We start from the raw sequence: 13,530 nt of genomic DNA, 5'->3' as shown, positions 1-13,530 counted from the left end.
CATTCATATACATTGTATGTCTATTCATATACTGTACATTCATATACTGGTATAGGTAAATAGGAGCTGCCTCGTATGGGCCAATAGGCCTTCTGCAGTTTCCTTGATTCTTATATTCTTATATGTAAGTTTGAATAAATCTGGTTCCATACAAATTGGCACGGCCACGAATGTAAGAATAAGCCTTCTGTTTTTCTTTATTTGAGCTCTTATTAAAGTTGCACGAGATGAGAGATTTAACTCGTTTGAGAAGGGCATACGCTCTACCAAGGGGCTCTATTTTATTCTATTAAACGAATATTTCACACAGCAACACTTGAAAGGAATTCAGTATGCTTATCACTGACATTTATAATCAAAATGCTGAATGAAGATTATTAAATGATAGCGAGATGTTGATCGCAAGAGGTGAGATGGAAATCACCTCTCAGCTAAAATATATACCGTGAGTTTACGATAATCTTGCATTCTGTTCTACTCTCCGGTTGGGTCACAACCTTTAATTTAATAACTATTGTGCAGAAGACAGGCCGTAGGCCCAACACCAAACCAAACCAGAGTCTCTCATTTGATTGTTGTGTGGAGGAACTCATTTGAGCGGCGGCATCAGCTGTTGTGGCTGTGGGGAAGATGTCCAACGTCGCGGAACACATTGCTCTCTACCAGCGCAAGTTGGAGAAATATGCCAAGAGCAGAGAGACGGATAAGGTAAGGCAGTATGAGAAGCTTAGACAGTTGGTGAGGGGAGGAGGAGGAGGCGGAGAGGTAGGTGGGGAAGGGATGTGGAGGTCTCCAGGCAGATGGTTAGGGGATGAGAGGCAGATGTTGACGGGTGGAGATGGGTGATAAGACAGCTGGTAAAGGAAGGAGAAGGGCGAGAGGCAGTTGGTAAATGAAGGAGAAGGGTGAGAGGCAGTTGGTAACTAGAGGAGAGCCAGAAATATGAGGTAAGGGTTGGAGGGAGGCACGAGGCAAGTGGTATTAAATGCCTGTCTAGAGTGCAGTCAGTACTTGTCAATATAGGAAATACACTCATTTAAAAGTCGTAGGTCGTTGGTGTGACAGGGCTAGAGTATTAGTCTTATGGGAAATGACTGACTTGAAGTCAGCCAAGTCATTGCAACTCCTATTAAATATAATCTACCGAATTTTTAATAGTTGCTATAGGTGGGTAATACTTCAGAAACCACTGTGAAGCCACTATTGCCCATCTCATGCTTGTCCTTGCACCAGTTTCTTAACATTAAATATCTTTTTGCCTGTGATACCAAATTTCCATCTTAGCTTGCTAGATTATGTTTTAAATAAAATAAACCACTTTCCTATTAAATGATTGCAGTTGATCACAGTTAACGTTACAAAATTATTTTACTGCATGTTTAGCCTTTCCTCGTCCCTGGTTCCTTCTAATTGTGAAATCTTCCAAATTTATTATTTATCAGTTGATATGTAGATGTTTATGTAAGACTTCATCTGCAACAATTGAATTCTGTTGCATCCAAAGTTTCCCATTTATTCATAGTTTACCAATATTTTAGTTGGTTTTCCCCAGTGGATTTAGGCAGTAAATATTGTACAGTATAATTATCATACTACTTCAACTAAATAAATATAAATTACTCACACTTGCTATAATATTTAGAGAAGTTTTTGGAGTGGATGAAAAATTGGTAGTATATTAAAGTTGACAAATGTAGGGTTCTGATAATACAAGGCTTTAATATGCAAGTCGTAAAAGTTTTCAAAGGTATGTTTTACCATGTTGACCAAACCACACACTAGAAAGTGAAGAGATGACGACGTTTCGGTCTGTCCATTCTCAAGTCGATTGTGTGACTTGAGAGTCACACTTATGAGTCACAATAATGTAACAAGATGTGATGACCAAACCACCACATCAGAAAAGGGAGAAACGACCATGTTTCGGTCCATCCTGGACCATTATTAAGTCATATTGTCTCTCACGACTTGATAATGTCAAGTCCCAGACAGACAGAAATGTTCTCATTAGTCCATTCTCTGATGTGTGGTTTGGTCATCCTTACCAATTATTCTTGAAGAAGCCACATCGGATGAACCTGAATGAGTTTGGGTTGATATAAATAGAAGCTGCCTTATGCTGCCACAATCGACTTGAGAATGGTCCAGGACGGACCGAAACGTCGTCGTCCCTTCAACTTCTAGTGTGTGGTCTGGTCAACATACTTCAGCCACGTTATTGTGACTCTTCGCCTGCATAGAAGTTGCCTTGTATGAGCCAATAGGTTTTTGGCAGCTTTTGTAATTCTTATATTTTTTATGAATGAGTTTGGGTGGGTATAAATAGGAGCTGCCTCATATTTATTGAAGAAAAGAAAAAAAACTTTTCACCATCTTTTACATGGCTTGGCAATGTAGATGATGGAGATAACGCTCCATAGGTTTTATATTACTGTACAGTATATGTAAATATGCATATATTTTTATATGCAACCATAAAAGGTTGCATATAATGAATGCAACCTTGACATAGAAAAAACCTCTAATTCTATTATGTTTCTTTCAGTTGCTGTATTATATACATAAGCTGAAGTACTTAAATGTCACAGTTAGTCACTTGGAGGAAACTGGCGTTGGACGATCAGTCAATTCGCTCCGCCACCACGAGGGATTGGTTGGAGAAAAGGCACGAGCCCTTGTCAATAAATGGAAGGTAATGGTTAAAGCAGAAGAGGAAGAAGATGATGAAGAGGTAGAAGTTGATACAAATGAAGAGGGAGAAGAAAAGGTTAGTCAGAGAGCAAGCCCTCTTACATCTTAATGTGCAAGACATGCGTTACTCGTGTTACTGATGATCATGTACAGTTGCATTGACTCTAAGGAGAATATTTTTATATGAATTATTTTTTGAAGCTTATACTGTAATTACTATTACAGCATGCTTAGTTATATTATACATTTCATTATCCCTGCTGTACAAAGCTGTAGCAATTTGCATAATGTTATTCATGAATTTGCATTTATTGAGTTAGCTGTGCCTTGGGCTTCATGTATTTTGTTAACATCGTTTCATAATAGAATACTGTAATTATACTGTAGAGAATTTAAAGGTTTAATGGCTCTCATTTTTACAGAGAAATGCTTTACCGACATACGAAACAGAGGATGATGATAATGAAGATGTCAATGAAGATGAGGAAGAAGATGATCACTTACAAATAGATGTAGATAATGCAGATGAAATTCTAGAATCTGAAGATGCTGTTGACGGATACAGCAATCCCGAGTGTCCCACAGAAGAAAAGAGAGAGGTGGTTTATGGTAGCTGTGAGGCCGAGTCTGATGGTGAGGGATATGATCCTAAAACATCGCAGAGGGATTACTTGCAGCATGCACTGGGGCCGTCTGCACCAGCAGAATATGTTCCTAGTTCTAGCTTAGGCAGCCCTAGATCAAGCTCGAGCCCAGTTGAGAAGGATTCCTCGTCCATTGGGTCCTCTGACAGAAAGAATGGCAGCAGTACTAAAAGTTCCTCCAAAAAGAGCAGCAGAGAAGTTGGAGACAGATACAAAGAAAAGGAGAGACATAAAGACAGAGAAAAAGATTGTCATAAAGAATCTTCAGGTGGTCATGATAAAGAGAGAAAAAAAGAACATAAAGAAAAGCACAAGGATAAGCATAGAGACCGAGAAGAGAAAAGAGGAGAGAAGGATAAGGGGAAGATACACAAGGGCAAGCACAGAGATAAGGATAAGCACAATGAAAAACAGAAAGTCAGTAAGCATAAGTATGAAGAGTACAGTGAGAAGTCAAAGACAGATGATGAGGAAGGAATCGTTAATGGTTTCAGTACACCCGAGGTAGAGAGGCGGTCTGTTGGTGTGAAACACGACTCCAGAGAAAGTGACAAAAGAAATGATGAAAAGCGGAAAGAAAAGACTGATAAAATTAGCAGCAGTCACAGAAAGGAGGAGAGCGTGGGCAGAGACAGTGTGCGTAGAGAAAACAAAGTGATAGAAAACAGTAGAGAGAGGGAGAGCAGCAGAGAAAAAGACGGCAGCAAAGTGAAAGAAAAACAGAAAGAGGAAAAACCCAGGGACAAACACAAAGACAGTAGTAATAATAGTAGTGGTAGTAGTAGCAGCAATAGTAAAAAAGAAAAGCATAAGAAGGAATTAGATGTGAAAAAGAACCATGTTGAGCAGGATGACTCGGAGAGTGATAGAAAGGAAAGCAAGAAAAAGAAGAAGATTGAAGCTGATGCCGATGCCGGTTTTGGTGCAGCCTTGATGGGTGAGTAACCACAATGTGATTTTTAGTTCCTGGTCAGTTTAGTTTATATCTTGAGCTAACCGTAGGTAATGAGAACGAGGACGTTAAAAGGTGCACTGGCCAGTAGATAGAGTAATCCATATTAGTGTTTGAAAGAAGTGTTGTGGAAATGATGTAGAAGCATTAAGCAAAGAAATGTAGTTCATTTTCTCTGGGAACAAAAAGCCTGTGTATATATTTATTTTAGATTTGTATTGAGCCCCCTCCCACCCCTAGGTTGACCTACTGACCCTCCCCAGGGTGCACCTCCACAACAGTTGCCTAACCCTTGGGGTACCTGTTTACTGTTAGGTACTGATTCTCGATACAACTACTAATGGGTTAGTTTAGTGGCTGAACACCAACCCCCACATTATTGACGTCACTTGGCAACCTGCAGCATAGTGCACTATGCTTTGGCTATGAGGAATGGCTCCCTCTTCATTTTCTCATGGCTATGGGGAATTTGCCCACTATTTGTTTGTCCATCTTTTTCTCTAAATCCTAGTTTATTGTAGGAGCTCTCCTTCAACAAGTGACTAGATCAAGATTGTTGCTCCTTGAGTCTATCCAAATTCAATATACTCTAGGAGTCTGATGTTCAGTATCTGTATACTTGAAGTCTACAGCATAAAATAATTTTGAAGTAAATGTGATTATAAATGTTGATAATATTAAATTGCTTATTGAACTTGTTATAATTGCATTTTTTACAGGTCTTGATTCGCCAGTAAAGAGAAAAAAAAAGAAAAAGAAAAAGGATGCAGAGAAAGAAAAAGATATTGAGAAGGATAGAGAAAGTTCAGATGATGAACAACCATCAACAAGTAAATCATCAAGCAAAAGGTTACATTCAGATGGAGGTGGTCTGCCAGACACCAAAAAGGTAAACCAGACAATTTAGAGTTCTTGACATTTGTTTACCGCTCATCCATGTGAGCAATCCATCAGAACATTCCAAAAACTGGTTCTTATCACTCGTATCCCTTTGTTCATCATTTTTTTTATCATATTTATTATGCAACATAATTTCTAGTAAGTGCTCATGCATCCAAAGTATAAAAAAAATGTTTGGCTATTATTCACCTCAGACTTTACTTTAACCTTCGCCTTGAAGATTACTGGCAGGCTGCCGACTCCTTATCTATCACTGTCACAGCTCCAGATAAGGAGTCAACAGTCTTCAAGTACTGTACCTTAAAGACATCATCCCTAAGTTGTCTGAAGCAAAGGTCAAAGCAGAGTTTGAGGGGGGACAAATTGTCACAGCTCTAGATAAGAAGTTGACAGCCATCATGTAACCAAGACTAACCTTTCATCTTCCCTAAGCTGTCTAAGGGAAAGGTGATATCAGGTCTGAGGGGGAATAATGGCTATTTTCTATACTTTGAATGCATAAGGAATTGAAAAATAACACTACCCGGGTGCAAAATAAAAATTATTAGTGTTATAGTTCCAACTCATTGTAAAAATATACAATTACTATAGGGTAAAATTGTTCAAATAGGCTTTTAAATTATGTTGGCCATGGATGATCTCCACTTCCTAAATTGGATCCTGCATATATATCTATTGTCTCATGATATAGCTTCCTGACAGATCTTAAGCCACATGCTACCAATAATTCAACCAGTTTTCCAATGGTTGAAATGGAAAGTGGAGTGATGACTGAGGCTAAGGCCGCGTCCTAAAATCTAGGATGAGGGGTTTTCAGGGAAAGTTTGCTCCACCCTTGATCCAGGAGAGGAATATTTATTTTTTTATGTTTCCCCTAGAATTTCTCTTCAGGGTACAATTTCTGAAGCTCCTTTTATCCAGTAATTTCCTGTTCTCTTCCCATTCTCTCCTGCCATTCACACACCCTACAACACTTGGTAAACAGTATATTAAAATTTATTGAACTCCTTGTTCTAGTCAAATATGTGCTGTATGCGATGTTAGCTTTGATATTCACTGTATTTTGCCATATTTATTATTATTACTTTTTTTAATAGCCAAAGCTATTATTAGAGACACCAAGCAAGCTGCCAAGCCTACCTGCCTTAGGAGCTTCTTTTATGGCAGATGATTCTCCACTTCTACCTGAAATAAACCCCAACTACAAGCCATTACCTCGAGTCCCAATTCGGGATGATCCTGCAGATTATATTACATCCAAGATGTCGGAAGAAGAAGCGTTAAATATTATGCTTCAGTCCAAAAGCAACAGGTGAATTTTATTTCTGTGTACCTACCTACCTTTGGGAGGGGGGTTCCGAGGATCAATGTCCCTGCGGCTCGGTCTCTGGCCAGGCCTATATAGTGGTATTTTTAATCGCCTTTGTAATATTTACCATAGTACGTACCAACAGTACGTAGGATCATATTATTGGGTCTGTTGCTTGTCTATCAATTACTGTATACCAACAGATTAATAGAGAAGTTAGTCTAAAAATGCAGCTGTAGTGCAAGGATGTAATGAACATGTGATTATTTGTAAACCATTCCCCTTTTATACATATAATCCTCAATAATATTGACTTTTCCATAAGATTTTTTACTTGTTTATTTTTATTTTTCGGTCATTAACTGTTACCAGATTATACAACTAGCACTGAACAGTACTTAACTATTATCTGCTACATAATATACTGCATAGTCTGAACTTGTGTACAAGTCTATTAGTTTTCCATCACGGCTATAATTTACATTTTTCAGTCCTTTGAATTATATGCTCCACTCTTCTTGCGGCAGAATTTTAAATATTCTCATTATACTACAAAAATTAATGGTTAATCTGGATCAACATCTCTATAGTTCATACTAAAAATGTGTGTGTGTGTTTATTTTCTAGAATGCTTAACTGATAGTGTTTTACTTCTTTCAGGCGTAGTAAAGTGTACTCGGGTAAGGTCTCTGGGTTATCGTTCGTGCCAACGCTGTATGAGGCATGCATCAGAGTTTTACAAGAAAACATTGATGGTAAGCTGCAGCTGTTTACAGTGAAATCTTAATATTCAAATCAGGACCTATTAAATAAAATGGTAAAGTAATGGATGTAGATGCAAGTGCAGTATACTGTACTCTCTTTATTTCACTTAGATGTACAGTAGTATAAAAGGTGATACAGATAAAAAAAATTCCTGTATGTTCTGAATTTCTGTTATTTAAATATTTTTTTGTTCTTATTCAGCACTGGAGTTTACTGGAGGAATTCCTTTTGAAATCCTTCGACCTGTGCTGGAACGAGCGTCCCCGCAACAACTGCTGAACTTGGAAGATTTTAATTCGTATCTTCTAGAAGATACTAATGTGTTATGGGAAGTACACTGCAAGAGGGACTTTAGGAAAATGGTAAGTTTCATTTTGAAAGAGTGTTTAAATTTCAATCGGCACCATATTTTTAACATTTAAATCACATTATTCAGATCCTAAACTGAAACTACTAGGCATAGTGATTCAAGTATGATATTCTGTTCAACATCTGGGTCATATTATAGCCTTAAACAGTTGGCTTGTTAACTTTTAGATGCTATCTAACTCCTGAATTAATGTTAAACTAAGCAAATTTTATCATTTCGATACTTTGTAAAAATGATGTCTCTGTTTGTATGGTTGTGAATAATTGAACTCCCCAAATAGCATTATGCATGAACATGCCAGTTGAAGTTGGGGTGGGGGGGGGGGGGGGAGAGCAAAGCCAATTTATAAAATGATAACACGTATGAAGAAGAGTATGGAGCCATAAAAAAATATGATGGATGAGAAGTTGGTGAAAATGTATAAGTATCTGGGGTACGCAGAAAATATGACAGAATAAATGAATGCATCTTTCATTGTTTGTGGGAGGATGAATGTTAGTTATACAGGTATTAATAATGGAATTCTCTGTGGAATTTTTCAATACTATGGCAAAAAGTAGTTGACCTGAGCATTCTTTTATTTTCCTTTTCAGAAATTAGAGGAGATGGAAACTTGGCGAGAGATGTGGATTCGCTGCTTTGAAGAACGGGAACGCAAGCTAAGGAGTTTAACACAAAACCTTCAGCAGAAGTTTGTTTCCAAGGCTGAACCAAAGCGAACCACTAAACTTGCCTTTGTTGACTCGGCTGTTAAAGTACCAAAAAGTGTTGCTCGAGCGCAGGTATTGTGAATTTTGTTATTTAATATAATCATTTATTTAATAATTTTTTTCAAAGACTGTTCAACATGTAGCCATATTGAATTTGTCTTGAATTAAATTACAGATTGGCAAATAAATGCACAATATCCCTTTGCATTTTCATGATTTTGTAATTAAAATTAGTCTTCCTGTGAACAAAGTACAGTATGGAGGATCAATTTTTGATGAGCAACTTTTCAATCTTCATTTTATATACGGTATTGTACAGTATATAACCAGTATATATACAGTATATACTGTACGGTATTGTACAGTATATAACCAGACAACCGACAATCAGAGCACAGCTCCATAGTCTCCCGAGACTGATAGATGGCTACTACTACTGTACATAGTTTTTCAGGGCAATCATATACATTTCCTTAAAGTAAATTTCAGGTGTCCTTAGGATTGTGCAGTCAATTTGTCTCAATTGACGAGCTTCCGCTCGATTAACGAGCAAACCACCTGGTGCGGTTCTCTCAAATTCTCGGACAGTAAAATAGTAAAACACAACATTTATAATAATTACACGAATTATAATTACAGTATAAAATGTCATATTGATAATTTTCAGGGGTGGAACGGATTAATTTTATTTCCATTACAGTATTTTAAATGGGGAAATTCATGTCGCATGATTCAAATTTTGACATTATAGTAAGTAATTATATCTGAAAATACAGAAAAGTTTTAATTATTTCAGGCAAAATTTGGAACTGCGGCTCCTTCAGCTACTGCGGCAAAGCCTGGGAAAGCTAATGAAGTGGCAGCACGAAAGACAGCAATGCAAAATGTACAGCGTGCAGAGAGAGCAGCTAATACTCCCCGACCAGTCTCTGGTTAGTGTTGGAAAGCCATAAAGTTTACATAAGGTGTGGTTGTATAAATAGATATTTAGATGGTAGTAAAGATATGCACCTCTTGAGTACCCATAACAATGTCCCCATTCATTGTGACATTTCTTTTTTTGTGACTCAATATTGTGAAATGTGCTAATTGTTCAAAAAAGAAAATATATTTTGACCAAAGAGTAGTGGATCTAGTTCCAGTTAGCCACAATTAATGGGTGTTTCACATACAGTATAGACCAATAGCATTCAAATTAGATGACAACACTAATTGAATCCGTACATTGAACTTGTAGTTCAGCTCGTACAAGCTTCGTTCATAAGCATAAGGATGTTTGTCAGGTGAAATATTAGAGAATAATTAAATAGGTTTTGCCTTGCTTTGATTCTGGATAAGCTTTAAAAGATAAAACTAGAGATTCGTAATTACCCTTATACAGTATATGATTATTTAACGGACATAAAAAATGGAGAGTGGATATAAAAATAAAATTCTAATTAATGAATTATTATTTTGCACAAATGGATTAATTTGTATTTTCAGTGAAATTTGTCTTCAATGGCCCATTCTGTTTAGGATTAATGAGGCTATAATCAGGATGTAATTAGATGTCAATATAAACACAGCTAAATAGGGAATTAGTAGGATCATGATTTTAATTTGAGCACTTCCTTTGCAGCCAAGAACAAAAAAGTGGCTCCACTGATGGCCAAAACCCGACAGTTCTTCAAGAAAGCCTTTCGCCGCTGAGACTCTGTGTCTGTCTGTCTCACTAATGGGCACTCTTCAACTTTCCTGATTTAAGCTCATCAGGTAGAATTTGTACCATTAGTTGTAGAAAGGCAGATTTCCCTCATTCATAGCTGGTTACCTCCAGTATTATTTGTGAAGAAATAACCCCCCCAAAAGGAAACTGGTTAGATATAAATCTTCTTGCATTACGCGTAAATCTTACGAATCCTCACGACATATTTGAATAGTTGACAGATAAGTGAGACCGTTTTAATAATTATGGGGTATAATGTTTTAAATTTATTACCTTTAAAGCAGTGTTTATGATCATTATATATTATTTTTTTGTAATTGGTGCCTGTCCCTTGAAATTAAATTTGGACAATGATATACAGACTAGAAAATATGGCACTCATACATATATGAGTCTCATGTATGAATGACAAGTGCATACTCATACAGTATATACATTCATGTAAAAATTTTATACAGAGACAATACCATATTTAATTGTATATATTAATACAGATATATAAAGAAATGCATGCATATTTTTTTTATACACATACAGTTGGCATTGTTTTATGTATAAATAAAACAAATACATGGATATATAATATGTACTTCCGTAGATTTGTCCGTTCATTCAATTTGCTGCACTTCTACATTTTCTTTTTCCTTCTGCTGCTGCTGCTGCTCCCCTTCCACATCTTCCCTAATCTTCACCCATTCCTTGCAATATTCTTGATTGGTCCGTGAGGTTCTTGGTATTTGTACCCACATGGCCATCACGGCCAGGTTGTCCCGGTAACTAGCAGCAGAAATTTGTTTGGCTCAGTCCTACAACCCTTGATTTAAACCAGGCTTGCCCTGCTTTTTTTTTTTCACGTCTCTTCTGCCTTTGCCTCCACTTTCCTTGTTCAACCTTCCCCTTTCTTCTCCCTCCTTTTCCTCCTATCTTCTTTTCTCCTCTTTACTACAGTACTTCTCCTTCCTCACCACCACCAGCCACCTGTTATGTATGGAACACAAATACATAAAATGAAGTATTTTTGTTATGCATGTTCAACTTTGTATATTTTCTCAAATTCCTGTAGCTGAACATATTTCTATGAATGATGTTTACCGTACTATTTATTTCATATAACTTACCTACTTGTATGCAGGAATACACACACACACACACATAAATGAACATGTATGCACAAATTTACTAGGTATGTATTTATACATGCCAAAATTCTATTGTTTTAATATATATTAATATATACAGTACACGAGTGTTGAATTAAAAAATGTTGAGAGATAACTTTTCTTCAGATTAGTTACTGCAGATGTATGTCTTGACAGGTATTTAATTCACTATGTTACAATTGTCTTATTAAATACTGTAAAAAGAAAATTAGGTTTACATTTAGTCAGTGTGTTGCTGTTCCATTCCGCCACTGAAGTAGGTGTTTGTCTTGGAGGAACTGTTTATGTGGATGCTGCTGGTGAGATCTCATCTGTCTTGTCTTAGTACGTAGGATGTCTTACGAAGCCTTTACAGAACCCTGTGAGTGTCTGCGTTGTGTGTATTTGGGGCGGGAGGGAGAGGGAGAAGTTTTGTATGTTATACATTTTTAATTTTTAAATGCCAAGATTTCTTTTCCACAAAATATTACCACCATGTGACATGTCTTTGCATAATAAAGTATTGCTTCAGGTGATATTTTTTTAGGCCTTTATAATTTTCCTTTTATATGAGCTATTGATTACATTATTAATATACTATATTCAAGAGGCAGTATGTGTGGCAAGTAGTGAGCCAAGTTGTTGTTGATATACTGAATGGCTAATTCTATGGATTTCCAATTTTTTATCAATGAAATTACTATTTTAAGAGTACAATTTCATTGAAGAAAATTTAAAGTTCCATTTTTATGTACATGAAAAATTTATATATATAATGATAAAAAAATATTTGAAAAAATCAAGATTTATAGGCAAAAATTAATACCTGTGAATGAGTGATATGCAGCTGGTCTTCTCTAATTCAATGAGTTTTCTTACTGCATGGTTGGTACTTCTGGTGGACGTACATCCTTCTGGATAGATGTACCACTTGGTGATGAATTAGATTGCAGAACAATGTCTGCAGAATGAGAGGTTTGCATGGGTTTTGTGTTCTTTGTGGAATAATTTGCATTTGTGAAGCAGAAAGCTTTTGTGAAATGGGAAGCTATTGTATACTAGAACACTTTGAATAATGTCTATTTAACGAATGCAAGATGGGAAAGCTCTGTTGAACAAGATTTGTACAGGGTAAGGAAAGCTGTGTGAGAGTCAAGTAATATCTTGAATTGATGAGGACACTGGCATAAGTTTTAATTAATGTTCAAGTTGTTTGAATAATCCAACCAATAGGAATGTTCAATTTTAATGTTTTCCATCTATAAGATTCCCAAAGAGTACCAATGATGCTGTTATTATCTACACAACCCTTGATCCAAATTAATTTCCAGTTGGCCTCTTCAATTATCCAAGAAAAGTTGTTACTATAAATCACAATAATATTCTACTTGAACTTCATCAATAATGAATTAAAAGACTCTCTGAACTATAAATATGTATATTCGATCATATCTCCACTACTAATATGTAGTCATCAATGGCATAATTTGTGATAAGTAAAAAACAGTCCACTCATGGATGTCGGCCAACAAGCTCACATTAACCATTAAAATACCTATATTTTGTTTGGAAACAAATCATCTAACCAAATACACTTTTGGATAGATAATGTAAACATTTATAATAAAAGTTAGAGGAAAACTGTTAGGTTCATGTATGGACAAGAAACAGGATTCTTAGTGCATTTGCCAAATGCCTCAAAAACTGTTGGTATACTTTTCAAAATCAGATACTATGTCCTTCCAATCTGCTCTCCTCAAACTAATTTATCCTTATCTAATAAGGATAAATTTATTATCCTTATGGGGGGGTTTATTATCACAAATCCTTAAGGTGTGATCCTTAAGGTGTGATCCTTAATTTATTATCCTTAAGGTGTGATTTATTATCACAAATCGACTTGAGAATGGTCCAGGACGGACCGAAACGTCGTCGTCCCTTCAATTTCTAGTGTGTGGTCTGGTCAACATCCTTATCTAACTTGGAGTATCTGTGTATCGGGTTTAACTGCTGCAAACAACCCACCATCAACTGGTAAAAATTGGCTATCAGAATTATAATAAATACTATTTCAGACAACACACAGCCCCAATGTTCAAATCCCTAAACATTCGCTCCAAAAATTCTTTGTGCCATATATGCTTACAAAGCCTTATTCCTCAATACTAACCATGTTTTGAAACTGTTCCTAGATTGTTGTTATAGAACCCATGAACATGATACTAGAAATAAATATATCTAATATTCCTAACACACCATGCAAATATAGGGACCAAAATATATTGAACTCCCTGATGAAGCAAATAATTGCTCAATCTATACCTTTATCAGACGTGGACGTA

The 13,530-nt window shown here is 36.3% G+C and overlaps 1 protein-coding gene across 1 annotated transcript; it reads left to right on the top strand.

Moving 5' to 3' along the window:
* The first annotated feature begins 550 nt into the window (after positions 1-550).
* On the top strand, positions 551-11,730 carry EloA (elongin A). The gene is made up of 10 exons (XM_045729405.2): positions 551-708; positions 2,546-2,767; positions 3,114-4,272; positions 5,007-5,176; positions 6,285-6,499; positions 7,157-7,251; positions 7,463-7,623; positions 8,225-8,413; positions 9,138-9,273; positions 9,963-11,730. The coding sequence occupies exons 1-10, from the start codon at positions 631-633 to the stop codon at positions 10,031-10,033; spliced, it is 2,496 nt and encodes an 831-aa protein (XP_045585361.1). The 5' UTR covers positions 551-630; the 3' UTR covers positions 10,034-11,730.
* Positions 11,731-13,530: the final 1,800 nt, after the last annotated feature.

This window comes from Procambarus clarkii, chromosome 94 (genome assembly GCF_040958095.1).
Source record: "Procambarus clarkii isolate CNS0578487 chromosome 94, FALCON_Pclarkii_2.0, whole genome shotgun sequence".
In the NCBI taxonomy this organism is placed as follows: Eukaryota; Metazoa; Arthropoda; class Malacostraca; order Decapoda; family Cambaridae; genus Procambarus; species Procambarus clarkii.
This window is presented reverse-complemented; position numbering and strand designations above follow the sequence as displayed.

Bases quoted from the DNA above. Each gene is read 5' to 3' on its own strand.
- EloA (XM_045729405.2), top strand. From the start codon at position 631: ATGTCCAACGTCGCGGAACACATTGCTCTCTACCAGCGCAAGTTGGAG. The intron at 5,177-6,284 runs GTAAACCAGACA...TTTTTTTAATAG, and splicing joins GTCTGCCAGACACCAAAAAG to CCAAAGCTATTATTAGAGAC. The intron at 6,500-7,156 runs GTGAATTTTATT...TACTTCTTTCAG, and splicing joins CTTCAGTCCAAAAGCAACAG to GCGTAGTAAAGTGTACTCGG.